Source organism: Phacochoerus africanus, chromosome 2, assembly GCF_016906955.1.
Source record: "Phacochoerus africanus isolate WHEZ1 chromosome 2, ROS_Pafr_v1, whole genome shotgun sequence".
Taxonomy (NCBI): Eukaryota; Metazoa; Chordata; class Mammalia; order Artiodactyla; family Suidae; genus Phacochoerus; species Phacochoerus africanus.
This window is the reverse complement of record NC_062545.1, coordinates 97332957-97357473: the sequence shown is the minus strand read 5'-3', so window position 1 is coordinate 97357473 and position 24517 is coordinate 97332957. Positions and strand designations below refer to the sequence as shown.

General features: G+C 45.8%; 1 protein-coding gene across 8 annotated transcripts in view; it reads right to left on the bottom strand.

The window, feature by feature from the left end:
• The window catches only part of SLC14A2 (solute carrier family 14 member 2), a 471990-nt gene that overhangs the window by 49883 nt on the left and 397590 nt on the right, over positions 1-24517 (bottom strand). For 7 of the 8 annotated variants that reach the window (XM_047763964.1, XM_047763938.1, XM_047763920.1 and 4 more), the window contains exons 4-6: positions 11028-11218; positions 5766-5946; positions 4595-4784 (exon numbers count right to left, since the gene is read on the bottom strand). In XM_047763964.1, the coding sequence (XP_047619920.1) occupies positions 4595-4784; positions 5766-5946; positions 11028-11207 (551 nt within the window). In that variant the 5' untranslated portion in view covers positions 11208-11218. The remainder of the gene's footprint in view (positions 1-4594; positions 4785-5765; positions 5947-11027; positions 11219-24517) is intronic. The other variant, XM_047763922.1, reaches the window with a different exon arrangement.

Here is a 24517-nt window from a genome sequence, read left to right as displayed (position 1 = left end):
TCTTTGCTTCTCATGGGAGTCTGGACTGCTAGATACAGAAGGAAATGTAATAGAAACCTGAGGTGACAGACTTCCCGTTGTGGCTTAGCTGGTTAATAACCCAATATAATGTCTATGAAGACTTGTGTTCGATCCCTGGCCTTGCTCCATGGGTTAAGGATCCAGCATTGTCGAAAGCTGTGGTGTAGGCTGCAAATGCAGCCCAGATCTGCCATTGCTGTGGCTGTGGCTGGCAGCTGTAGCTCCGATTTGACCCCTAGCCTGGGAACTTCCATATGCCGTGGGTGCAGCCCTAGAAAGGAAAAAATGAAAGAAAGAAACCTGAGATGTGACAGCAGGAGTGTGTGTGTGTGTGTGTGTGTGTGTGTGTGTGTGTGTGTGTGAAAGAGACAGGGTGGTAGGAGGAAGGGAGGGAGACAAGGAGGAGGCTAGAGTATGTTCTGACTGCCCTGTGTGACCCTGTGACTGTCTGAGTTGGGTGCTCTCCCGCCTCTCTCCTGTCTCTTGGCCCCTGAGTGGAAGAGCCGAGTCCACTGTGATGCCCATGTCATGCCCTGTGGCACAGCAGGAAGGCCTACAGGCAGCGTAGAATCCAAGTCTGAGTCTATTGCCTTCTGCTGCTTCATCAGAGATGCCTGTGTGCACCTCAACTTCTCTACCTGATCTGAATAAACACTGTACACTGCCTTCGACCTTTCCGATTGCTCTGCTGGGTGAGAGATGAGGGGAACAGGGTGAGGGCCAGGACTGAATAAATCCATTGCAAGGCTCCTGCAGAGAATGAGCTCTTTGTGCTTTGTGTGTTCTGTCCTGCTCTCCACAAAACTGCATGAGGCCAGAGCTTGTCCACCATCAGTGGCAGCAGCAGTCCACCACGTCTGGTGCTCAGAGAGCATCATTTTGTTGAGTGCACTTTTATTGAGAGCACACATTGCTTAGCAGATGTGTATGTGTGTATTAAATCCTTCCAGGCACTGACTGTTCTAGGCAGAAACACCTGAAAGCTCAGCATCCTGTGATGAAGGAAGGGAGCTCTGGCTCAAAAAGACTCCTGCCTGGCAGAGGCAACATCTCAGGTCCGGAACAGGGTGACCTTCTGCTCTGGAATGACCAGAAGATCAGCTGGGCTAAATTAGGGGAGTGGGAGCAGGGGAGAGGGTGGGAGAGCATCTCTAGAGACTTTCCAACAGGAAGAGCTGAATATCAGACCCTTGTATGGGACATGGGACAGCTGCATATTATTATTTGTCATTTGGGGGCTACACCTGAGGCATATGGAATTTCCCAGGGGGCTCATATTGGAGCTGCAGCTGCCAGCCTACACCATAGCCATAGCCACAGCAACACCAGATCTGAGATGCATATGTGACCTATACCACAACTCATAGCAACACCAGGTCCTTGACCCACTGAGCGAGGCCAGGGATCAAACCTGTATCCTCATGGATGCTAGTCGGTACATTACTGCTGAGCCATGACAGGAACTCCAGGACAACTGCATCTTTATTGGCTCCAAGGCCAGGGAGATACGGGAAAGATGTGGGCAGGTAGGGGGCTGAGAAGTTATGAGGGTGGCAGGGAAGACCATTAGGGTTCAAAACCTCCTTAGGACTAGAATAATAAATACCCAGAAGCAGAAATCTGCATTTTGGGAAAAATCATTTTTTTAAGTGTGTTTGTGTTTTCTCTTTTTTTCCCCATTCCTAATCCATGGTAGAATTTAGTACTTTTTTGGTTGGAATACCAGCTGCTTCAGGCAAACTGGACAGAGACTGTTGACCCATACTGGGGAAGGACCTCAGCCCCAGTGGCTGGGTGGACATGTGTAGCAGGCATCAAATGAGGGAACCAGGGGAGATAAAATTAGGGGGACATCTAAGGGCCTCCTCCATAGATGTCCTGGGGAGGGTGCCCTCCTAGACTTCTCTCTACCCAAACTTTGGAGGCTTCTGGTTTGATTGCCAAAAGGAATCAACGCATCACTTTACACCCCTGCCCATCAAAAATATAAAATTAGGCTCAACCTCAGTGCCCCAAAGACCTTCATTAAGGATCACATTCCATCAGAACACTGCAGCATCAATGTTGCCGGACTTGAGGTTATAGCTGTAAAGTCTAGTCTCGGGAAAGTACGGGTGGGGGAAGCAGGAGCAGTGCACAAGAAGAACGGATGTAGTGGGGAGTGGTGTGGTGGGGCATGTGGGGTGGTGGAAAGGGGTGGTGGAGGTGCATCAGTGGTTTGTTGGGGATGGTGGTAAAGTTGGGCTCCTTGGAAGGATACGTGTGTATGGATGTTGCATAGGGTGCCTAGAGCTTTAAGCCTGTGGTGTAGAACATGACACTGACTTATCAGCGGTGAAGCAGGCATCTGTTCTAGGCCCTGTGGTAGAATGCGGCACATCTGAGATGGACTTCCAGTTCTCAACATAGCTTGGGAGAGAAGACTCAGAAAGCAATTAGAGACCCATCCAATATACTATGGGGGCATGTTCCATGGTTGTTCAGAGAGAAAGGGTTCAGAAAGCACTGGGGTATTCAAGGGTTGGCTCCCTGGAGGAGGAGGGATTTTCAGGAAGGGTAGGATTAACCAGGGAGAAGCAAACGTGCTCAGTTGGGAAGAGTGGAAGGTCAGGTGAGGTCTATCAGAGAAGGTTTTAGAAGCCAAGCTGTGGGATTGGGTTTTTACCTAACGCACATTTACCTTAAATCCTTAATCAGAATATTTGGGAAGATGAGCCAGTCATGGTATGTGACTTCCTTGTAAAACTGAAGCCCATGGGGCAACACTTTGGACAGCTTGGCAAGTTTACCAGTGGATTATGGTCAGGCAAAAATGCAAAATGTGGATACTCTTACCTTCACTGTCTGCCTTGTGAAGTGGCTGGAAGAACTACAGGTATTGAGGCACCACAGACAGTGCTTTTCAATCTTTTGACAGTACCTCACGGTAAGGAAGGAATGTATTTTATAGTATGAGCTGTTTTCACTCTCTCTCTCTCTCACACACACACAACCAACATGACTGAAACAAAAATATCACAAAATAATATTTACCTTTACTACATATGGATTACTCCCATCTGTTTTACTTTAAAAATGCTGTTGACAATTCATGAATGACAGATGGATTGGTTGACCACACAATTAAAAAAACCCAAAGAATATGGGCATTCCCAAACCTCTCTGATCATCAGAAGCACCCATGAGAATCTTGTTAAAAACACCCCACCCCCCCAGATCCTGTGAATGGGAATATCTTTGGGAGGGAGGGGTAATGGGGGGAGCTGAAAACTACATTGCATACTCTCTTTCTCTCTCTCTCTTTATTTTTTATTTTTTTAATTAATTTTTTTTGTCTTTTTGCTTTTTTTTTTTTTTTTTTTTTTTTTCCTAGGGCTGCTCCCGCAGCATATGGAGGTTCTCAGGCTAGGGGTCCAATCGGAGCTGCAGCCGCCAGCCTACAGCAACACGGGATCTGAGCCGCATCTGCAACCTACACCACAGCTCACAGCAACGCCGGATCCTTAACCCACTGAGCAAGGCCAGGGATCGAACCCGCAACCTCATGGTTCCTAGTGGGATTCGTTAACCACTGCGCCACGACAGGAACTCCTCTCTCTCTCTCTCTCTCTCTCTCTCTCTCTCTCTCTCTTTTTTTTTTTGGTTTTTAGGGCTGCACCTGTTGCATGATGGAGGTTCCCAGGCTAGGGGTTGAATTGGAGCTACAGCTGCTGGCCTACACCACAACCACAGCAACTCGAGATAACAGCCACATCTACGGACTTACACCACAGCTTATGGCAATGGCAATGCTGGATCTTTAACCCACTGAGTGATGCCAGGGATCGAACCTGCATCCTCATGGATACTAGTTGGATTCGCTTCCACTGTGCCACAATGGTAACTCTAAAAAATGCATTTCTTAGCAATCATGCCAGGTGACTCTGGCCATCGGGAAGTTTGGGAACCACTGGAATACCATATCATAAAGTCTAAGGAAATGGTCCAGTTCTGTAAAATGCTACTTGTTATTACTGTGTTCTGGCTACCAGCACAGAGCTGCCCTCCCCCCCCGCCCCCATGACTCCTAGCTCTTGTTCCTTCTCCATATCATCCCACCACCCCCTCCTCCTCTTACCTTCCTCTCTTTCACATCAATGCTAAGAGCTCAAGGCTACCCCCTCTAATCTTTCCAACACCTAAGTGATGTCTGCCTTCTCTGAATTCTCCAGTATACATCTCATTGTATTATTTGGAGTCATTTCTTGCATGTCAGTCTTATTTCCCTAACTAGATTGTAGGCTCCACGAAGGAGGAGCAGCTGAAGTCTTCCTCTGCACCTGCCTTTGAGGGAGTGTTTCTAGAAGGCTCTATAGTCAAATATATATATAGTCAAATATATATATAGGCTATATAGTCAAGCTGTCACTTGCTGTGAGCATAGAAGTTTAATTTTGCAAAGAACTCTGTGACATGTTCAAAGTTGATACTCAGGAGACTGTGGGCTGGTGTAGGATAAAGTTGGCTGATCACTCAAGTAACTACTTCTCCACCTATCTGCCTCAAGACCCCAAGACTGCGTAGAGGAACCCACCTGTCCTGGCTCAAGGCAAGAGCAGTTAAAGTTGACACCACTGTCCCCAGACCCCCAGCAATTGTCCACCATGGATTCTGGATCAGGAGTCCTATGAAGATGATGAGCCCGCTGAGAGGATTATTGACGAACACCACCTGAGCAGCCCCCCTCAGAACCCAGTCTGTGAACTGGAGGGCCAGAGGTTTATCTGAAAGATACAGGCAGAGTCATCAGCATCATTCAGGCTGTGCTTCCCTGCTGGACCACTGGTTGGCATGGTAACCAAGGCAGACAGGGATGTGATAGCCAGGACATCCCCCCTCATTCAGACTGTGCCCAGCTTGAGTCTCTGAGTGACCAGGCCATCAGTCCTCAGTGGGTGTTAGTTTTGCCATACAGACTGAGACATCATGATGAGACCAACTTAACGCTGTTCCAGCCATTGACTTGGTTGGTAAGGAAGCTCCAGGAACATTCCAAAGGAAATTTATTGGTCCAAGGCAAGGGCTGGGGAGGGAAGGAAAACTTTTTGTGTAGAGCTTGTATGACTCAGTTGAGGGTTGGTATCTGAGCAGCATAGAAAGTAGTCTGGAGAAAAAAAGCTTGCCAAGAAATGATTTTAACCTTGCTGTGAAATCAGCATTGAATGGTATATTGACATGGAGGATAAACATACATTCTGTCTTATTCTCCAGTTTGGTTTCCAGGACAAACTATACAGGTGGGGGGCAGGCAGGGGAGGTATAGGTATTTGTTGCAACACTTACTTTAGGGAAACTAGAAGAAGAATGACGTTAAAAGGAAAGAGCCTTGAACACTGGGGAAGGAAGGAGATGCCAATATTTTTTGGGCACATAAATAACAGTTGCAGAATGAGCAAAGGAATGATCATTCAGTTTGTTTGAAAAATGACTCAGACATTGCTAAAGTGGTTGTCCTATATCTACTTCATGAAGAAGTAAAGAATTTGCAAAGAACTAAAATCAGTGAAAGGCATTTAATTCTGAAAGCATGGGAATTCAGGTAGTAGGATACATTATGGCCACTTGGAGCCAACTCAGGGCCAGAGCACCTCAAGTGTGGGGGCCTTGCCATGTGCGAGAGAGGGAGCAGCTTTCTCCATCCAAGCCAGAAGGCAGGCTCTCTCCCTGGCCTGGCCTGGCTGCTTCTTCCCTGGGCACTTGCCTACCTTTCAGCCAGCTCCTGCATTCCTTCATCTCGCCTGTGAGGTAGCCCACTGCCTGAAAGAGGCTGATGCTTCCCTGGCCTGCAGAGCCCTGAGGGGCTATCTGGCTTTCTCGTCTTCTACCCTTCTCATTGGGTTTTTCAATCTTCACAATGTGGCTTTCTTCATTGGAAGACCGGAGATCCTAAACCATAACAAAATATCAAATAATATAGCTTTGTGAGGATTGGGAAGGTTGTCACTTTTTTTTTTAAAGCTTTTTAGTGCTACACCTGCAGCATATGGAAGTTCCCAGGCTAGGGGTCAGATTGGAGCTATTGCTGCTGGCCTACACCACAGCCACAGCAATGCAGGATCTGAGCCATGTCTGTGACCTGCACCACAGCTCACAGCAATGCCGGATCCTTAACCCACTGACAAGGGCAGAGATTGAACCCGCAACCTCATGGACACCAGTCAGGTTTGTTATTGCTGAGCCATGATGGTAACTCCCAGCTTTCAGATTTTTTTGGATAAAGGTAAAGGATTGTGAGACAAATGTCCATTGTCCAATGCTGTCCAGAGTGCCCCACACAGGCCTGCTCTTCCCAGGACTAAACACATCCCTCATAGCAAGGGTCTCGACCTTTTGTGTCATGGATCCCTTTCAGCAGTTGAGCAAGCCTGTGGACTTCTTTCCAGAATGTTTGTAAATGAGTAAAATACATAGGATTGCAATAAAAACCAATTATATGGAAATACAGTTATTATAATATTAAAAACTGTGATAGAAACATAGGGGCAGCAGATCCAATACCAATCACAATTTCAAAGAAGTGATGAGTGAATATGCGGGACCCCAACTAGGACAACTTTATAGGGCCATTCCAGCTCCAGAATGGGAACTCAGATCCAGCTCCAGAACTAGAACTAGGATCGCCTGAAGCCTTTACTCTGATGACACAATAACCTAACTTCTTCTGCCTCATCTTGTTGCCTTTACTTCTCTATAAGTAGGGACCCCAAGGACAGACCCCAGTAAACTTCTTACACAACATATCTCCATCTCAGAGTCAGCCTTCTGAGGGAATGCAATCTGTGACAATGACAAAAATCTCGGGTACTACTAACATGGATGTTGTTCATTGTCTATATTTATAATGGAAGTAAATGCTGAAGTCCACTGGAGATTAGTGAAAATAGTGATAATTTTCATCATCCAAGTTCATACTCCCTCAGTTCTATCTATGGACCTTTGTTCTAAAACTATGGTATCCAATACAGCAGCCAGTATACATATAGCTCTTGGCACTTACAAGGTAGTTAATCTGAACTGAGATGTGCTCTAAGTAGATCCTGAAGATGTGATCCGGAAAAAGAATGTGTAAAACATCTCCATAATACCTTATATTAGTATACATTAAAATAATAGTATATATTCATATATATTAGGTTAAATAAACTGTTTTATTAAAATTAACTTCACATGCTTCTTTTCACTTTTTGAAAATGAAAATATAATTAAAAAAATAAGTTAATAGAAATATAAACATACATGTGTGGCTCATATTATATTTCTATTGTACACTGATGGCTTACAGATTTCTCTAACCTTGTCATTGCATCAAAACTTAAATATCTTAAAGATGTCAGTAGAAATGGTAAAGACCTCCTCAAATTCTCTTCTCTATTAAGGCAATGGGAGTACTTGAAAAAAATGTGCCTGAGGTGGTGGATAATGGTTGAGCAAAATAAGAGGCTAATCAAAATGCTTAAAAGGAAGTGCTGGGGAGAGATGTCCAAAGGGAGCTGTAAAAGACGGGGATATTGCTGTGAATCTTGAAGGTCTGGGATATGCCCAGGACAGTGTGTACACTCAAGAAAGACCCAAGAATCTCCTAAGCTCTCACCTCTGGGTGAGTTTGAATCTCTATGCAAGCAGACATTAAAGACGAGGTGGAGTTGACAACGGCCTGAGTGAGTATTGAAGATGAACAACACTCATGCACATCTCCTTGGCAAAGACTGAGGGACTTATTGATCCCAGACATCTAAGGAAATCTTTGTCCAATCATTAGCTAGCCATTAAGCTGAATGAGCAGAGATTTCAGTGGCTACAAATGACAAAATAATGCAGACTTTCCAGAATTAGTACAGAAATGCCATTAAACAAAGAATCCAGCAACAACAAACCTTGGGAGAGGGGAAAATATGATTTCCAGAGTTGCCACATTATTTAAGACATCCAATTTTAAACAAACAATTATGAGACATGCAAAGAAACAAGAAAATACAAAACGAGGAAAATAAAGCAGTCAGTGGAAACTGTCTTTGAGGAAGGCCAGGCAATGAACTTAGCAGAAAAGATTTAAAATTGCCTTGCCTTAACAAAGATCAAGGAACAAAAGAAAATCAAATCTAGAGAACTAAAGGAAAGTATGAGAAGTTGAGAACAATCTTACCGAAGAGAGAATATCAATAAAGAGGAAATTGTAAAAAAGAAACAAATGGAAATACTGAAGTTGAAAAGTATAATACTGGAAATGAAATTTGCTATAGGGACTCAACCTAAAGGCAAGTCAAGTGAGATTATCCAGTCTGAGCAACAAAAAGAAAATAGAAAGAAGAAAAATGAACATAGCCTCTGAGACTTGTGGTGCCACCTATATGGATAATGGGAGTTACAGAAGGGGAGGAGAGAGAGAAAGGCACAGGAGTATTTGAACACTTCCCAAATCTGATGGAAATCAGCAGTTCCAATCAGAACATCCAAGCAGTTTATCAAACTTCCAATAAAAGAGATCTTCACCTAGACAAACTATTAAAAGTCAGACAGAGTAATTTTGTATTGACGCTTGAAAGCAGCAGGAGAGGATCAAGTCATTACACACAAGAAATCCTCAATAGAATTAACACCTGATTTCAGAAACCAGAGAGGCCTGAAGGCAGTGTAATGCCATGAAAGTGTTGAAAGACTCTCAATCAAGAATTCTATATTCAGCAAAATTATTCTTTAAAAAAGAAGGAGAAATTAAGACATTCTTAGATAAATGAAAACTGAGGGAATTCATTGTTAGCAGATCTGCCCTACAAGAAATATTAAAATGAGTCTTTTAGGCTGATAGCAAAGAACACTAGAGAGGACACCAGTATCTCAAATTCATAAGAAGAAATGAAGAACACTGATTAAGGTAACTAGGTAAATAAAATAGACAGTATAAATGTATTTTTTGTAATACTCTTTTTCTCGTGATACGAAAGATAATTTCATAAAGCAATTATAAGTCTCTGTTGGTGGGTACACACTGTATAATGATGTAATATGTATGACAATATCAGCGTAAAGGAGGTGGGGATAGAGTTACATAGGAGCAAAACTTCTGGATACTCTTGTAATTAAGTTGGTTTTAATAAAACTAGATTATTACAAAGTAAGATGTTAATTGTAATGTCCAGGACAATGACTCAGAAAAGAAGTAAAAAAAAACCACAGAAAAAAATGTCAGAGGACTCAAAAATGAAACACTAGAAAATCTCTAAGAGAAAAGATGGTAGTAGTGAAATAATAAAGAAACAGAAAAGATATGACATGCAAAAACCCAACAGCAAAACAGCAGGCATAAATTCTACCTTATCAGTAACTATATTAAATGTCAATGGATTACACCCTTGAATTAAAATACACACATTGGCAGAACGGATTTTAGAAAGTTATACCACTGTATTTTGTTTACAAGAGACACACTTTATATTCCAATACATAAATAGATTATAAAGATGGAAAAAGATATATTGTGCAGTTACCAAAAAAAAAATGCTGCAGTGACAATACTAAGATCTGCAAAATAGACCTTTCATTAAGACAAAACTTGTTACTAGAGAGTAAGAAAGATAATCATAATTATAAAAGGGTAATCTATCAAGAAATATAAGATTTATAAACACATGCCTAACAACAGAGGCCCAAAATATATGAAGCACAACTTGGCAGAATTGAAGGGAGGAAAAGTCAATTCAATAATAATAATTAGAGACTTCCATACTACACTTAAAAAATAGTCAAGACATGGAAGTGACCTAAATGTCCATTGACAGGTGAATGTATAAAGAAGATGTAATACATATATGGGCTACTACTAAGCCACAAAAAAGAATGAAATAATGCCATTGGCAGTAACATGGACGCAACTAGAGACTGTCACATTGAGTGAAGTAAGTCGGAAAGAGGACAAATACCATATTATATCACTTATATGTGGAATCTAAAACATGGCACAAATGAACCTATTTACAAAACAGACTCACAGACATAGAGGACAGACTTCTGGTTCCTGGGGGCAGGGTGAGGCAGTGGGAAGGACTGGTGGTTTGGGGTTAGTAGATGCAAACTATTACATTTAGAATGGATAGACAATAATGTCTTACCTTACAGGACAGGGAATATTACTCCCCATTATATAACCCCAAAGCAGAAACAATTCTAATGTCCATCGACTGATAAATGGATAAATAAAGTAGGGTTAATTCATACAAGAAATATTATTTGGCCATAAAAAGGAATGATGTACTGAATGAACGTGGGAACTTTATGCTAAATGAAAGAAGCCTAAAGGTCACATATATGATTCTATGTATATGAAATGTACAGAATGGGCAAATTCATAGGGGCAGAAAGTAGCTTGGTGGTTGCCAGGGGCTAAGGGGGAAGGCGAAATGAAGAGTGACTGCTAATGAATACAGATTTTCTTTTTGAGGTAATAAAAATATTCTGGAATAAGACAATGACAATGTTTGCACAACTTTGTAAATATGCTAAAAGCCAGTGAAATGTATATTTTAAAGGGGTGAATTTGAATTATATCTCATTAAAAAAAAACCCTTAGCAGTCTTGGGCCTCCCTCCACTGAATCCGTGGCTAGCCAGGCTGCCTCCATGCTCTTGAGTCCAAGGAAGGCTCATGACCTGCATTTGAATGAGGGCTTCCTTTTGGAGGCCATAGAGTAATTTAAGGGGGCAGGTGCAAGGGGAATGATTTAGGGGACGAGTTGGAAGACTGGAATGTGTGCGTTTTCTCTACATGTCCTTAAAATCATGTTGCACACAGAGCCATATTTTACATCTAAAACCAAGAAGGACCGACTGTGGGACGTGAGCATGCATTGAGAGTGCAGACATTTAAGTCTGCCTTAAGTCACATGCATATCAGGGATCGGGGAGAGCAGCATCTTTCTCCACCCTTCCCCCAACCTGCCACCTGGGAAACATTCCAGGAGGGATGTTCCTTACCTTTTCTTCAGGCATTTCCAGAAGGGGCAGGGCGGGGTGGGTATCCTGGGGGTTTGAGGGCCAGCTGGGACTGGTAAACTCTGACTCGTTGAGTTTGTATCTGCTGGAAAGAGGCTCCGCCAGGAGGGGGCTGCTGTGAGTGTGAGCGTCAGACATGTCCTTCCTATGGCGGCTGCTCATCTGTCATGCAACTGGCGAAAGGAAAACAAAGAACAATGTGGTCAGGATGGGCCCGGGGGACTTGGCTGAGGCTTTATGGAGGCCCCAGGAAGCCTGAGGTCTGTCCTTACACCTCAGACTTTGTTCCAGTCACTTGTGCTACCAGAGGGGCCTGGGGCCATTCCTCCACACAAGTGACTTGTACTTTTTAAAGTCCCCCCATTCTACTGAGTCCAAAAGAAAGTCCACTTCTGCTGTGCAGATCTCCCTGACCACCCAGTTAGAATAGATATTGCCCTCTCTTTTTTTCTGATCACTGAAATATTTTTTCTCCACCTTTTGTACCAATTGCATTCTCTTATTGTGGTAATTAGTTGTACATCTAATTTCCCCTTGATACATACGCATGGATCTGGATCTTCCAATTTAGTGTGGTGTCTAAGAGAAACTTGATTTTACTTGCTCCGAGTCTCCATTGCTGACCAGGGACCTCCAGTCCCCCTTCTCTCCTTTCTGTCCTCAGTGCCCTTTCCAGCTTCTTCCCAGGAATGCTAAGAGGCTCTGGTACAATCTGCTGGAGACTGTGTGCACCTGTCCCTCCATGGGGCTCCTTTTCCTTTCCGAAGAGGCCAAGGCTTATGCCATGACTTGATTTTGGAACGACCTCTGCCCAGTGTTCTCAGTTTCCAGGTTTAGTCTGGCTGCCCCGTGGTAGTTCTATACTTCCCTCCTTCCTGTCTCAGCCATTCTTCTTTGGCCTCCTCCTGCTCAGTTAAGTCTTCCCTTTACTTTGTTGTTTCTTGGGGAGGTGGTGTTGGACCTGTACACAGTCTCATTTCAGTATGATCTAGAGTTTTCCCCACTGCTTCATGCTGCCATGGCTTTACCGTCCATTTACATAATTATGACTCCCAAATCTAATACGTGCAGCCCAGTTTTGTACACTGGATTCACAGATTTAATTTGTTACTTCACACCTGTTTGTGGATGTTCCAGAATCAGCTTAAACATCATACACTGAGACAACTCATAGTGTTCCCTTCCCAGGTCCTGCCCTCCTCTCTCAAAGATGCCCATCCCAGGAAAACTCCCCTTCCCCTTCCACTCTGCTCCTTCAGAAAACTCAGAAGTCAAACTTCGTGCTTCCTTCTGCTCCACTCTCCAAATCCAGCGATTCAATCTCTAAAACAACCTTGATATCCAGTGTCATCACTTAGTTTACCATCACTCTTGCCACTTCTCCAATAACTCCTAACTGGTTGTCCCTACTTCTCGGATTTCTCCTCTAAGCTGCGATCCACAGGGCAGGCAGAGTTGTCACATTATGTTCAGCTCCACTCATGTCTGTTTCCTTCCTAAGTCCCTTCAATGGCTACAGATGGAAAACCACATCTTAAACATGGTGCTCAAGGCTCTGCATCTCTTGAGTGGCTTTATGCTTTAGCATATACCCTGTGCTTCTCCTGCTTCTCATCTCTGGGCTCCGCACTGGCCACCTCCTAGCACCTGCCACCTCAGGGCCTTTGCAAATGCTGGTGAATATGCCTCAAAGGCCTCCCCCTCTCTCTTTACCTGGGTAAGTCCTACACTTCCCTCGGACTTTGTCTCAATTATCATTGTCAGAGAAGACTTCCCTAACCTCCTCTTGACCATGGTCTCCTGTCACATGGTCTTGTGGGACTAAGTATTCTTCCTTTTACTGCTGTATCCTCAACTCGCAGCACAGAGCCTGGCACATAGCAGGTTTTCAATAAATAACCAGTTAAATGAAGGAGGAGGAGGGAAGGAAGAAAAGGAGGAAGGAAGGATGAAAGTCTATAAGCAACCAGAGTGAGAGAAGTTTACAAATCACCGTGGGTCTCAGGGGTCCTGAATCATTTAAGAAGGTGGGGGTCAGCCCACCAGCCTGTACTTTTGAGGCAGAGCTTTATTGTATCTGCCCTCATTCCCAGGAAGGGCTCATTTAAACCCTGGTTAATTTTTAGCGTGGGTCTGCAAGCATCAACCAACTCCTCTTTCTGGTGCTGCCAAGGCCCTGGAAGAGGGCCTTTCCCTATACTCTGACTCCGAAGGTGGAGTTTCATATGACCTGGAGGGGACACCCTGGAAAGGTTTAGGAAGCGAGGAAAGCAGGCCAGCCTGAGATCCTATCCCTTCCCAGTGCACTCGCTCCCTCTGGTGGCCAAAAGGCGATATAGCACCCTGGACTGTCGGAAGGATTCCCTCAAGTGAAAAGTGAGAGGCAATGCGGTATCTCAGACACAGGATGTGCCTGACACCTCACACCTGGATAAATTAGAAATGCTCTGAAAAGACCTTGTATTAAATTTAGGGGTTGTGGGAGTTCCCGTTGTGCACAGTGGAAACGAATCCGACTAGGAACCATGAGGTTGTGGGTTCGATCCCTGGCCTTGCTCAGTGGGTTAAGGATCTGGCATTGTGGTGATCTGTGGGGTAGATCAAAGATGCTGCTTGGATCCTGAGTTGCCATGGCTGTGGCTGTGGCGTAGGCTGGCAGCTGTAGCTCTGATTCGACCCCTAGCCTGGGAACCTCCATATGCTGCGGGTGCGAGCCCCCCCCACCCAAAAAAAGCACACACAAAAAATTTCAGGGGTTGTGAATTCCTTTAAAAATTCAGTTGAAAAATAAAAATGTCCCCCAAATATATTTAATGGAATCTAAGATGTTAAAGACTCTAAGATGTTATCACTGTATTGTGTATCACCAAGAAAGAAGAAAATGCTGCCAATTAAAACTGCAAGATGCTGGAAGTTCCCCTGTGGCACAATGGGTTAAGGATCCAGCATTGTCCCTGCAGCAGCTCAAGTCACTGCTGTGGTATAGGTTCAGTCCCTGGCCTGGAAATTTCCTTATGCGGCAGGAGCAGCCAAAAAACAAATATAAAAACCAACCCTCCCAAACCTGCAAGATTCACACTCATTTAAGAAATGTTAAAATATGAGGAGGTATATCATATAATCAAGGAAATACGATAGAAATCGTAGTGATATGGCTCAAGTATATAGGAGTAGGAATTATTCTCTAACTAGAGGATTTCAAACATTTAATTTTTTTTTCTTTTTAGGGCCCCACCTGTGGCATATGGAAATTCCCAGGCTAGGGGTCGAATTGGAACTGCAGCTGCCAGCCTATACCACAGATCAAAGCAACGCTGGATCCTTAACCCACTGAGTGAGGCCAGGGATCGTACCCACATCCTCATGTATACTAGTCGGGTTCATTATCACTGATCCACAAAGGGAACTCCTAAATTACTTTTTTGATGAAGAAAGTGTGTATACATGATGAGCCAAAGGGGCTGTTAACCTTGTAGATTTCTGTTTTCAGTGCTCAGCAGAAACCTGACACATTATAAACTCTCAATACATATTTAATAATTATGGAAAGAATGAACGATGGCGCAAGGAAAGTACTCTCCAGAGTCTCTCCAAAAAGGCCCTTTCTTCTCTTCCTTTGAGTCCCTCTGTACGCAGACAATATTCTCAATTACAGATGGAGAAATCAAAGCCCAGGAATGCAAAGCAAATTATTGCTCACATGGATGTATCTCTCTACACTTTTTTTTCTTTTTTGTTTTATGGCCACATAACTTACGGAAGTTCCCAGGCCAGAGACTGAATCTGAGCCACGGCTGTGACCTATGCCACAGCTGTGGCAACACCAGATCCTTTAACCCACTGCACAGGGCCGTGGATCGAACCTGCACCTCTGCAGCGATCTGAGCCGCTGCAGTCGGATTCTTAACCCACTATACCATGATGGGGAATTCCTTTTTACACTTCTGGAAGCAAGCTCGCTGCCTTGTGATGGGTATAGGGAGCAGAAACCCAGGGAAAGCAGCAGCTTACAGCAGAGTCAAAATTAGACCTGGTTACTCCAATTGCCTTGCAGGGCACAGCTGTGGGGGAGGCAGGGCTGGGGTAGGGGGGCGCCCTCCAGCCTGGGTCCAGGCCCTCAGCCCAGTATTCTATTTCATAAGCCCACATAACCTCGGCAGGAACAACGTGATTGCCTCTCCTCTGGGGAACACAGCGTTCCTTTGCCATGGGAATGTTTATCCTGTTCAAACGGGGGAATTTTGGCTTTGGGGTAGGGGCGAGACATGCAGCAAAAATGGCCTTGTAAAGAGAAGGTCACCATTTGGAAAGAGCACAGGCTGTGGAAGCTGAGATGCCCAGCCTCACTCTTTTCCCTGCCACGAAGTGCTGCGTGGGCCTCTGTTCCTCCCCTTCTAATGGGTTCTTGGGACAATGAAATTGCTGCTTGGTTCTTGGCACACAGTAGGCCCTCAGTGATTTTTAGTTTCCTCTCTTTGTGTGCTCCCCAATTGAAGGGAAAAATGGCTAAAACAACCAGATGACGTGCAAGGTGGCGGGTCAGAAACAGAAAGCCTTTCAAAAGTTTCCATAAGGCGGCGGCCACTTGTTAAAACTGGACGATGAAATTGCTGCCCGGGCCACGTCCCCGTCTGAAGGCGGCCAGCCTCAGAGCCTATCCCGGGCTCAGCTCTGAGCCAGTCCATTAAACCTGCTTCCAAGAACACATAATTATCCGCTTGGCGTGAGAACGCTCTCCTTGGCTGCCTGTACCTCCTCTTCTCCCTCAGAAATATGGACAGAAAGGGCTGTTTGGATCAGCCTCACATCTCTCCAAAAAGCCTGGCCTCCGTGTTCCCAGAAGGGGCCTGCCCAAAGGCACCACACCGAGCCCTTCCCTCCTCTTTGTAAGAAGCTCTTTGTTGGATCCCTACTGTGTGCCCTTAGGCTTCCCCAGGGGGACCAGAACTGCCAGGCTACCATCAGCAGACTCAGAGTGGAGGGAAAGTGGGGTGGGGGCAGGGCCGCTGGGGCTGCTGTCAGCATTCAGGGCAGTTCCCCAACCTCCCAGGCCCCTGGGGAGACCTGCCCAGGCTTTCACACCAGGACTTGGCTGAGCAGGCAAGTGGGAGGCGAAGACTCCAGGCCAAGGAAACGCCTGCAAAAAATACACACCTGGTTTGTGCCAGAAGATCCCAGGGGTAGACCTGCTGGAGTAGGGGTCAGCTGGCAAGACAAGGTGAAGCTGGGTGTCAGAAGCCATACTGTGAAGAGTTCTCGGTGGTAAATTTGGACCCTAGTTCTCCCAACATTAGCAAAGATGGCTCCCACTGTATTGCTCTTATTTTGAAATTCTCCTTCTAGCTCTTTTCTCTAAAAGGCTGTCTGTTTCTGGCACCCATGCAAGAACATGCCCAGTGGGGAGAGGCTGCACCCTCCCTGGCACACGCTTGCACATTTGAGAGAAAAGGGCCTGAAATTAAGGGGTTTCTGGAGTTTTTGGTGTGCATCAATATGTAGATGTCCCTCCCTGTGGCCTGTCGGGTTTAAGTCTGAAGGAGACCTTGTCCTAGGGCTGAATCTAAAGTAGTCTCATGTATGTCATCTTGTACCCACCTGAGTTAGGAGGTTGCTGAAGTTCTGGAGAAGGAAACATGATTAAGTTTTCCAAAATTTGTGTTGCATTGATACATTTTGCCCAAGGCTTTGCAATTATGGGAATTTGCAATTATGGGAAAGGAGAATTTCCATAAGTCTCTACAGTCTCAAGATTGAAAGGGATATCCTTTGCCTCTCTCAAACATTTTGTAGTGCCTCTGACTGTTGGCTGCAGTCCCATGACCCCATGAGGCAGGCTGTTCTCACTGTGAACAGCTCTGATTACTGGAAACCCTTGGGTCCGGAGAGCTGACATCAAGCCTCTGGGTTTTACCCATCACTGGTTCCAGTTCTGTCATCCTGTTGGCACAGGACACACCCCCCCCATCACACATGGGAACACTGCAGAGATTAACTCCAAGCCTTCCTTTCTCTATGCTGGACCTCTTGAGCATCCCTCGACTTGGCTCACCAGACAAGATCCCCAGACTCTCTGCCATCTTGCCACTGGATCACAGAGACAGCAGAATCAAAGGCAGGGACCTTGCTCTGAAAGGACCTCGCTGAGCTGGCTGAGTCCCTGCGCCAGGGGCTCTGCTGATCTCTGAACCGCGTGGCCAGCTGCTGAAAGGTTGAAATCAGCTGCGCATGGCTGAGCGGATGCTGGAATAGGGACAGAATAGGCCTGTGGGCTGGATCCCCACGGAGGTCAGGGAGGGGATAAGGCTGAGAGAGAGTCCTGGTCACTAGACAGATAGGCGGGGGAAAAGAGGAAGGGGCCTGGCCAGCCACTGGGCCAAGGTGAGAGGTGCCTTTCTCAGGGCCAGTTGTGTAAGAGGCTGGGTGAGAGCTGCCTCTTGTTAGGGGCAGCTCAGAGCTTTTCTTGGCAGCTCCAGCCCAGTGAGTCTGATGTGGGCTGAGCAGAGCCTGACTCACTGGGGCCAGAGGGTCAAGCTGGGAGGGACTGGGGCAGCATGGGTCCTCTGAGCCATGCACAGACTCTGGGGTTGCACAGTTGGTGCCTATCTTGCTGGCTCTCCTGCAGGACCAGGGCTGGGAATCTAACCAGGGCCCTCAGCTGAAAGGCTCAGGAGCCTATGTAGGATGAGAGTAAGAGGCTGGACCTTTGATCTCTCCCTTAGACTTTCTTTCTTTCCTTCTTTCTTTTTCTTCCTTCCTTCCGTCCTTCCTTCCTTCCTTCCTTCCTTCCTTCCTTCCTTCCTTCCTTCCTTTCTTTCTTTCTTTCTTTCTTTTTTCCTTCGCTTTTTTATGGCCACACCTGAGGCATATGGAGGTTCCCAGGCCAGGAGTAGAAGTAGAGCTGTAGCTGCTGGCCTACGCCACAGCACAACAATGCTTCCTCAGATTTTAACCTGTGTTTGGAAGGACATTCAGAGGGGTGCCCGTGCCCTTCTCGGCGGACACTTCTCAAGTGGTCTGACCCTTCCCCCGGCTGGGTACTGGCCCCTGTCTCACCATCCCAACAGCAGCCATTACTGGGCCGCCATACTTCTGCTTGAGGGCCCCAACCTATATCAGTCTGCTCTCTGCCACTGGGCCAGGCCCTCCCCTGTCCAGGCCGGCCCCCTAGTCCTCTCCATGTCACCACTGGTGATGGATGAGTCATCTTCAAACACTGCTTGGTCATGCCATGGCCCCAAAAGCTTCTGAGGTGCTCTGCACCTGTCTTGCCACCTCCAGGCATGACCCATGGGGCTCAGGTGGCACAGGGGAGCTCGCTGCTCTGGGGGTGAAATGTTTTTGGAGGGAAATAGTTGTATATTTAAGCAGATATGGCATATTACAAAGTGGAGTGCACACTTTCTTATTTTCAGACATTTTGAGTCTGTAGGTGGCTGCTTCAGGTGTGTCCTCAAACCACCTGGGGACAATGTATGGGTCAGTTGGGGCTACTTGGGGGAAAAGTTAAGCAGCCTCAAAAGTGGCAACTGTCCTCGCTCTGCTGTGGTTCTGCCTCTGGGCTGGGCCCCTGTGCCTGAGCTGGTTTCTAGCTTCTCCGTCCACAGCGCTTGTCCTTTTCCTGTGCAGGAGGCTTCCTCAGGCTTGATTCTCTTCAAGTGTGTTGTTCTCCATTGTCCACTTGGATTCTGTCCCCAACCCACCCCCATTGTCACCATGGTGACTTCCTGATCACCCACAGGCGTTCTGACCTTGCCTTTGACCTGTGGGGGTTGGTATCTGTTTCACAGTGTAACAGCCACACACCTACACACACCCTACATACACACTCTCATCCACACATGCAGTCATGTGCACACACACACACACTCACGCATTCACACATACACACTCATACACTCACAGGATACTCTGCACATACACTCATGTACATGCACATACACCCACACACTCTCACATACATCTCGTGCACACATACACACAAATACACACTTATACCCACTCACACACAAGTATACACAGGCACACTCTGTGAACGTGACAAATTCTGCACTGCTGTAAAACTTCATGCACATAGTATTTCACACTTCATGAAGCATTTGTTTCCTCAAAAGATGCCATGATGCGGGGAGAAGTAGGCTGGTATAGTTTCATGTCACAGGCTCAGAGAAGTGAGGGCGGCTGCCTACAGTCCCATGGCCTGTTCCTGCCTCCTAAGGCTCAGACCTGGCTCTTTTTGCATCACCAACTCTTGCTATGGATCCTGGACTCTTCCCTGAAGATGCTGCTCCTCCCACACAGAGACCAGGGCCTGGTGAGCCTGCCACTGTTCTTGGGGTCTGTCTTGGATTTTGGTCTTTGGATGCAGTGCACACAAACACACATCTCCTTTGAGGGGACCACAGAATGCCCTGGGACTTTGCCTGTATAACCGGGGTGGTATGTGCCCCATCTGTCACTGCGGCAGGGATAGAGTTTTGCACTTGACTGCTTCAAGGGCTTCATTTAGCATGTCCATAAGGCCCTTGAGACATCCCCTTTCTTTTCAACAAAACCTTGATTCCCACCGCACCCCCTCCCCGCATAGATGTTTGTTTTCTAAAAGTGACACCGTTTAGAGTCAGGAGTCAGGCTGTCCCTGGGAGGGTGTGGAAACTGGGACAGATCCCATCAGGCGCTGTCCCTGGAACCTCTTATTCAGGGAAAACAGAGTCAGGTGAACATGGAAGGCCTTCTGCAGACAGAGTGGAGGCGTTTAGAAGGGGGCCAGGAGGGGTGATGGCAGGAGGAGGGGAGGCACTTAATGGGCTGCTGTTAAATGTCAGCTCAAGAGGCCAATGGGCTGGATTTCCCTAGCTCAGGATCCTGTGTGTCTCATGCTCCATAGCTTTATTTTGTGTTATTTTTTTGGCCACATCCATGGCATGCGTAAGTTCCAGAACCCACGTCATCACTATGATCTGAGGCACTGCAGTGACAAAGCTGGATCCTTAACCTGCTGAGCCACGAGGGGACTCCCATATGGCACATCTCAGCATACCGTGATACACTTAGGACTTGGCTCCCCCACCACCAGTCACCCTGTCTCCGTAACTGGCTTTACACAAGCCATTTTCTGCCCATGATGAACCCAAGCACCGTTTTCACCTGGCCTGGTGGGAACCAAGTAGGGATGAGTTGTTTTGAGAGCACCTCTCCCCCTTTCCTTTCACTAGGATGCGAATCCTCTTTCCTTTAAACTCTGAGAGCAGAGCTCTCAACCTTGAGGGCACACAGCCATCATTTTCCTCTGGGGAGCTTTAAAAAATCCTGATGCCTGGGCTTCTTCTGCGGAGATTCTGACTTAAGTGGTCTGGAGTGCAGCCTGGGATGGTTAAAAGCTCCCCAAGGATGCTGATGGGCAGTGCGGGTTGAAAAGCGCTGACCTAGGTCTCTGCATCTGTTCTTGCTGACACGGTCCACTCCCTCCTGCTTAGGGCAAGCCCTGAGCATCAGCTCCCTCCCCCAGGAGTAGAATCTCTATTTGAAACCCCACGGGGTTCCTCTGCCCCTTTAGGTTTGAGCAGCGCAGGTGCAGGGGTCTCACCTGGGGGCAAAGGTGGGCAGTGGGTGCGGAGAACTAGAAGAGGGGAGAAGGGCAGCAGAGGGTCTGGAAACAATCTTCATTCATTTCAAAAGCTTTGTTTAGTGGTCAAAGCATTCAGTAGACATGCAGAAGCAGATAGATTTAGGAACAGCAAAACCAAATCAAAACAAAAGTTAGATTTATGACTTTAATTACATGTCATTTACCTCCTCTATCTCTAGATGAAAAGTGTCTTTTCCACTATGTGCCCTAATCTCTTCCAGCATGTGCCTTGGCCTGTAGAAGATAAGTTCCCTGTAAACTGCCAGGGTTGTAGCAACAGCCTACTTCTAAGGAAGCTAGTTGTAGGGGCTGCACATTTTCAGAAATAAAAAAAAATGTGCTACCTATGGAAATGGAGGCTCATTCTGTTGTTGGAATATCTAAATTGAATGCTCACGTTTGCCCTCTAAACCCACACAAGTCCATAAAGAGGAAATATAGATGGGCTGTTGATTTGCCAGCTCCAAAGATAAAGAAAGCCTGGAGCCCCACTGGGGTGAGTGGAAGTGAGGGGGCTTTCATTGTGGCACCTTCAGGCAGCCTTGCCATGAGCATCAGTGGGTGATGAACCCAGCAGCAGGGTGACACCCGGGAAGACCTGGGTGATGAGCAACTAGGTTGTGCACACAGAGAGGGGAGGACAGAGGGGGCCCTACCTGGAGTGGAGAGAGGTGTTTTGAGGAGGCAATGGGAAGAGAAATAGTGTAGGGATTAGCTGGAAAGGAAGGAAGAAGTGGGAAGATGGGGGAATTCTAGACACAGGGAATAAGAAGAGTAAGCAGAAAGGAGGGTGTGACCGAGGAGAGGAAGGAAGAGAAAATGATGTTCTGGCTCAGTGGGAGATTCAGGAGTCACAAATCTAACTTTTGTTTTGACTCTGGCTTTGCTGTTCCTAAATCTATCTGCTTTTGCTTATTTACTGAAGGCTTACCATGTGCTAGAGATAAAAGCTGTGCTGAGAAGGGGCAAAAGCCAGGCTGCAGAGGCGTTGGGGGGAGGCAAGGCAGACAGACCCTCCTGAGCCTCTTGTTTCTGATCTGAAGGAGCATCAGCCTTCAACCTGTCACACACCCCTTGGCTTGGCTTCCTCCCTCCTCTCCTCTTCCACAAATCCTGTGAAGGATGGAGAGGAGGAGTTGGGGGTGCTTCTTTTTCATTGCCCTGTGTGAGGCTCCTGGCATATCTTCTAGCCTCAGGAAGGGACAGCCCCTGGGCCAGTTCTCTAAGAAGGAAAGGCAGAGACAAACAATTCCAGCTTCATTCGCCCTCACTTCTTCCTCATGACTAATCAGATTGACAGAGTGAGCTTTCTTCAGACTCCCAAAGAAGCCACTTGGGGTTGCATCAGTTGAGTGTCAAGGAATGTGTGCATTTGGAAGTGGCTGGAGGCATTTTCCAAGATGCCTGTCCTCTGACTCCCTGAGGCTTGACTGAGGTCATGGGAGAGCTAAGTTGGCTATGTTTAAATAGCCCAAAATCTGAAGAGATGGAATTTGTCTGGACATCACTGGAAAGTAAATTGAGCTTGTTGTGAAATCTCTGAAGATGTGTTTTTTCTTGAGCATCTGAAAGGAGGGTGAGTGTTGATGAGCAAATCCCACTGGGATGGCACAAAAAGTGCATGAACTTGGGCATCCAGCCAATTTCCATCTCTGCCACTCAACATGGTGCTACTTCAAACACAGGTCACTTCTCACCTGTGAAGCAGGATGGTGGTAAATAAGATGACGTGCAGAGGACCTAGTGCACAGTCCAGCATGGCATAGGTTTCTATCAGTGTCAGTTTCTACCTCCATCTACCTGCATGTAAGAACTCCAACCACAAGAGATTTAAAGAGATTAGAATGACCGATATAAATGTTTAGAAATGTTAATCTTCCTAAAATTTCTGCATAGTAGATCTTATATTGGATAATTTCTTTTATGCAAAAGTGTTCATTGAGTACCTACTATGCGCCAGTCACTGGAGATTCAACAGTGAGCAAGAAAGAGTCCTTCTTGTCCTAATGGAAACCAGAAGCTAACCTGTAAGTGCCCAGGGTTGAGATTGTCTGGTTTCCATGGCAGGAGGGTAGGGAATGAGGTGGAAATGAGGGAGAACCTTTTGATCTCAGTGATTGAGGGTCATCACTAGGATGTTTGGGGGGAAGACTGGGGAGACTAAATATCCTACAGTATGCAGGACAAGCCTCTATGACAAGGGGTTGTCCCACTCAAAGTGTTCAGTGGGAAACCCTTATAGGTCAAGGATGAAAATTGTCATAGAAATCAAACTTGCCTATTGGTAGAAATATTTTTTGTATCATAATTTCCCTAATATCAATTTTTTTTGTCTTTTGTCTTTTTGTCTTTTGTCTTTTATCTTTTGTTGTTGTTGTTGTTGTTGCTATTTCTTGGGCCGCTCCCACGGCGTATGGAAGTTCCCAGGCTAGGGGTCGAATTGGAGCTGTAGCCCCCGGCCTACGCCAGAGCCACAGCAACGCGGGATCCGAGCCGCGTCTGCAACCTACACCACAGCTCAGGGCAGCGCCGGATCGTTAACCCACTGAGCGAGGGCAGGGACCGAACCCGCAACCTCATGGTTCCTAGTCGGATTCTTTAACCACTGCGCCACGACGGGAACTCCCCTAATATCAATTTTGAAGAGATCTTTGAATTGGGTGTTAAGGAATCTTATGTCCTGTTTATTTTGTTTTTCAGATTTTCTTGGCACATCACTTTTCTCTTAAAGCCTTTTCTTCTACAGAATAATGTGTTCATTCCTAATTCCTTCATGTGCAAAGTTTATGCAACCCACTGTGAACTAAGTAGTGGGATTTAATCAGGATTCTAGGACCCACAGACTCCTTTGATCAGTGATTTGCCTTGCAAAGGGTCTAGCTCTGGTTAAGGGTGCAGGTGGGAGAAGACAATTGGCTCATTTTGGATCTGAACCCACTGTCTTTGTCTGTGTTATGTCTATACTCTAACTCACTAGGACAAGAGTCAGGGAAAACATCTCTAAAAACTGATGACTCATCTATAATATCTTCAATGCCTTCTGAGGTTCTAAGATGTCAACATTTGGGAAGAACGTACATGAAAATGTGATGACAATATAGCCCACCTAATAATCATATTCCTTTTACTTAAGCTCCTTGTTATCGTGTTCATAAAATTATATATGTTCGTTGTGAAAACTTCAACTACTGAAGAGTACAGGAAGAGAGCAAAAACTTATTCTATTGCCCAGATGCATAAAAAGTCCTCATAAATAGTGGGGAACCATTCTTCCAAACAACTCTTTGGTTATATTCACAAGCAGCCAGAGAAACAGACAGACAAAAACAACTTTCTAGAAATAGAGTCCTGGTTTTAAAGTTAAAAGTGTTATATTTAATTTTATGTGACTTTAACCAAAAAAAAAAGAAGAAAGAAAAGTGACACTAAAGAAACTGCTAAACTTTAAATGTTTATTTATCCCAGGAAATATTCTTAGTTTTTATAACCCTTTAATACTAAGAAAACAGAAAAAACTATTTGGAAAAAAATCAAGAATTCAGTATCTTTTAAAAAATTCCAGGTTTCATATTTAGGGGGTATTGATGACCTCTTCACCAAGAAAAATGAAGAAATTGGTTTTCTTATGTAAATTTGTATTAATGTTAGTACAGTTTTTTTTTCTTTTTTCCTTTTTAGGGCCACACTTGCAGCATATGGAAGTTCCCAGGCTAGGGGTTGAATCAGAGCTGTAGCTGCTGGCCACAGCCACAGCAATGTGAGATCTGAGCCACTCATGGCAACACCAGAACCTTAACCCACTGAGTGAGGTCAGGGATCGAACCCAGATCATCACGGGTCCTAGTTG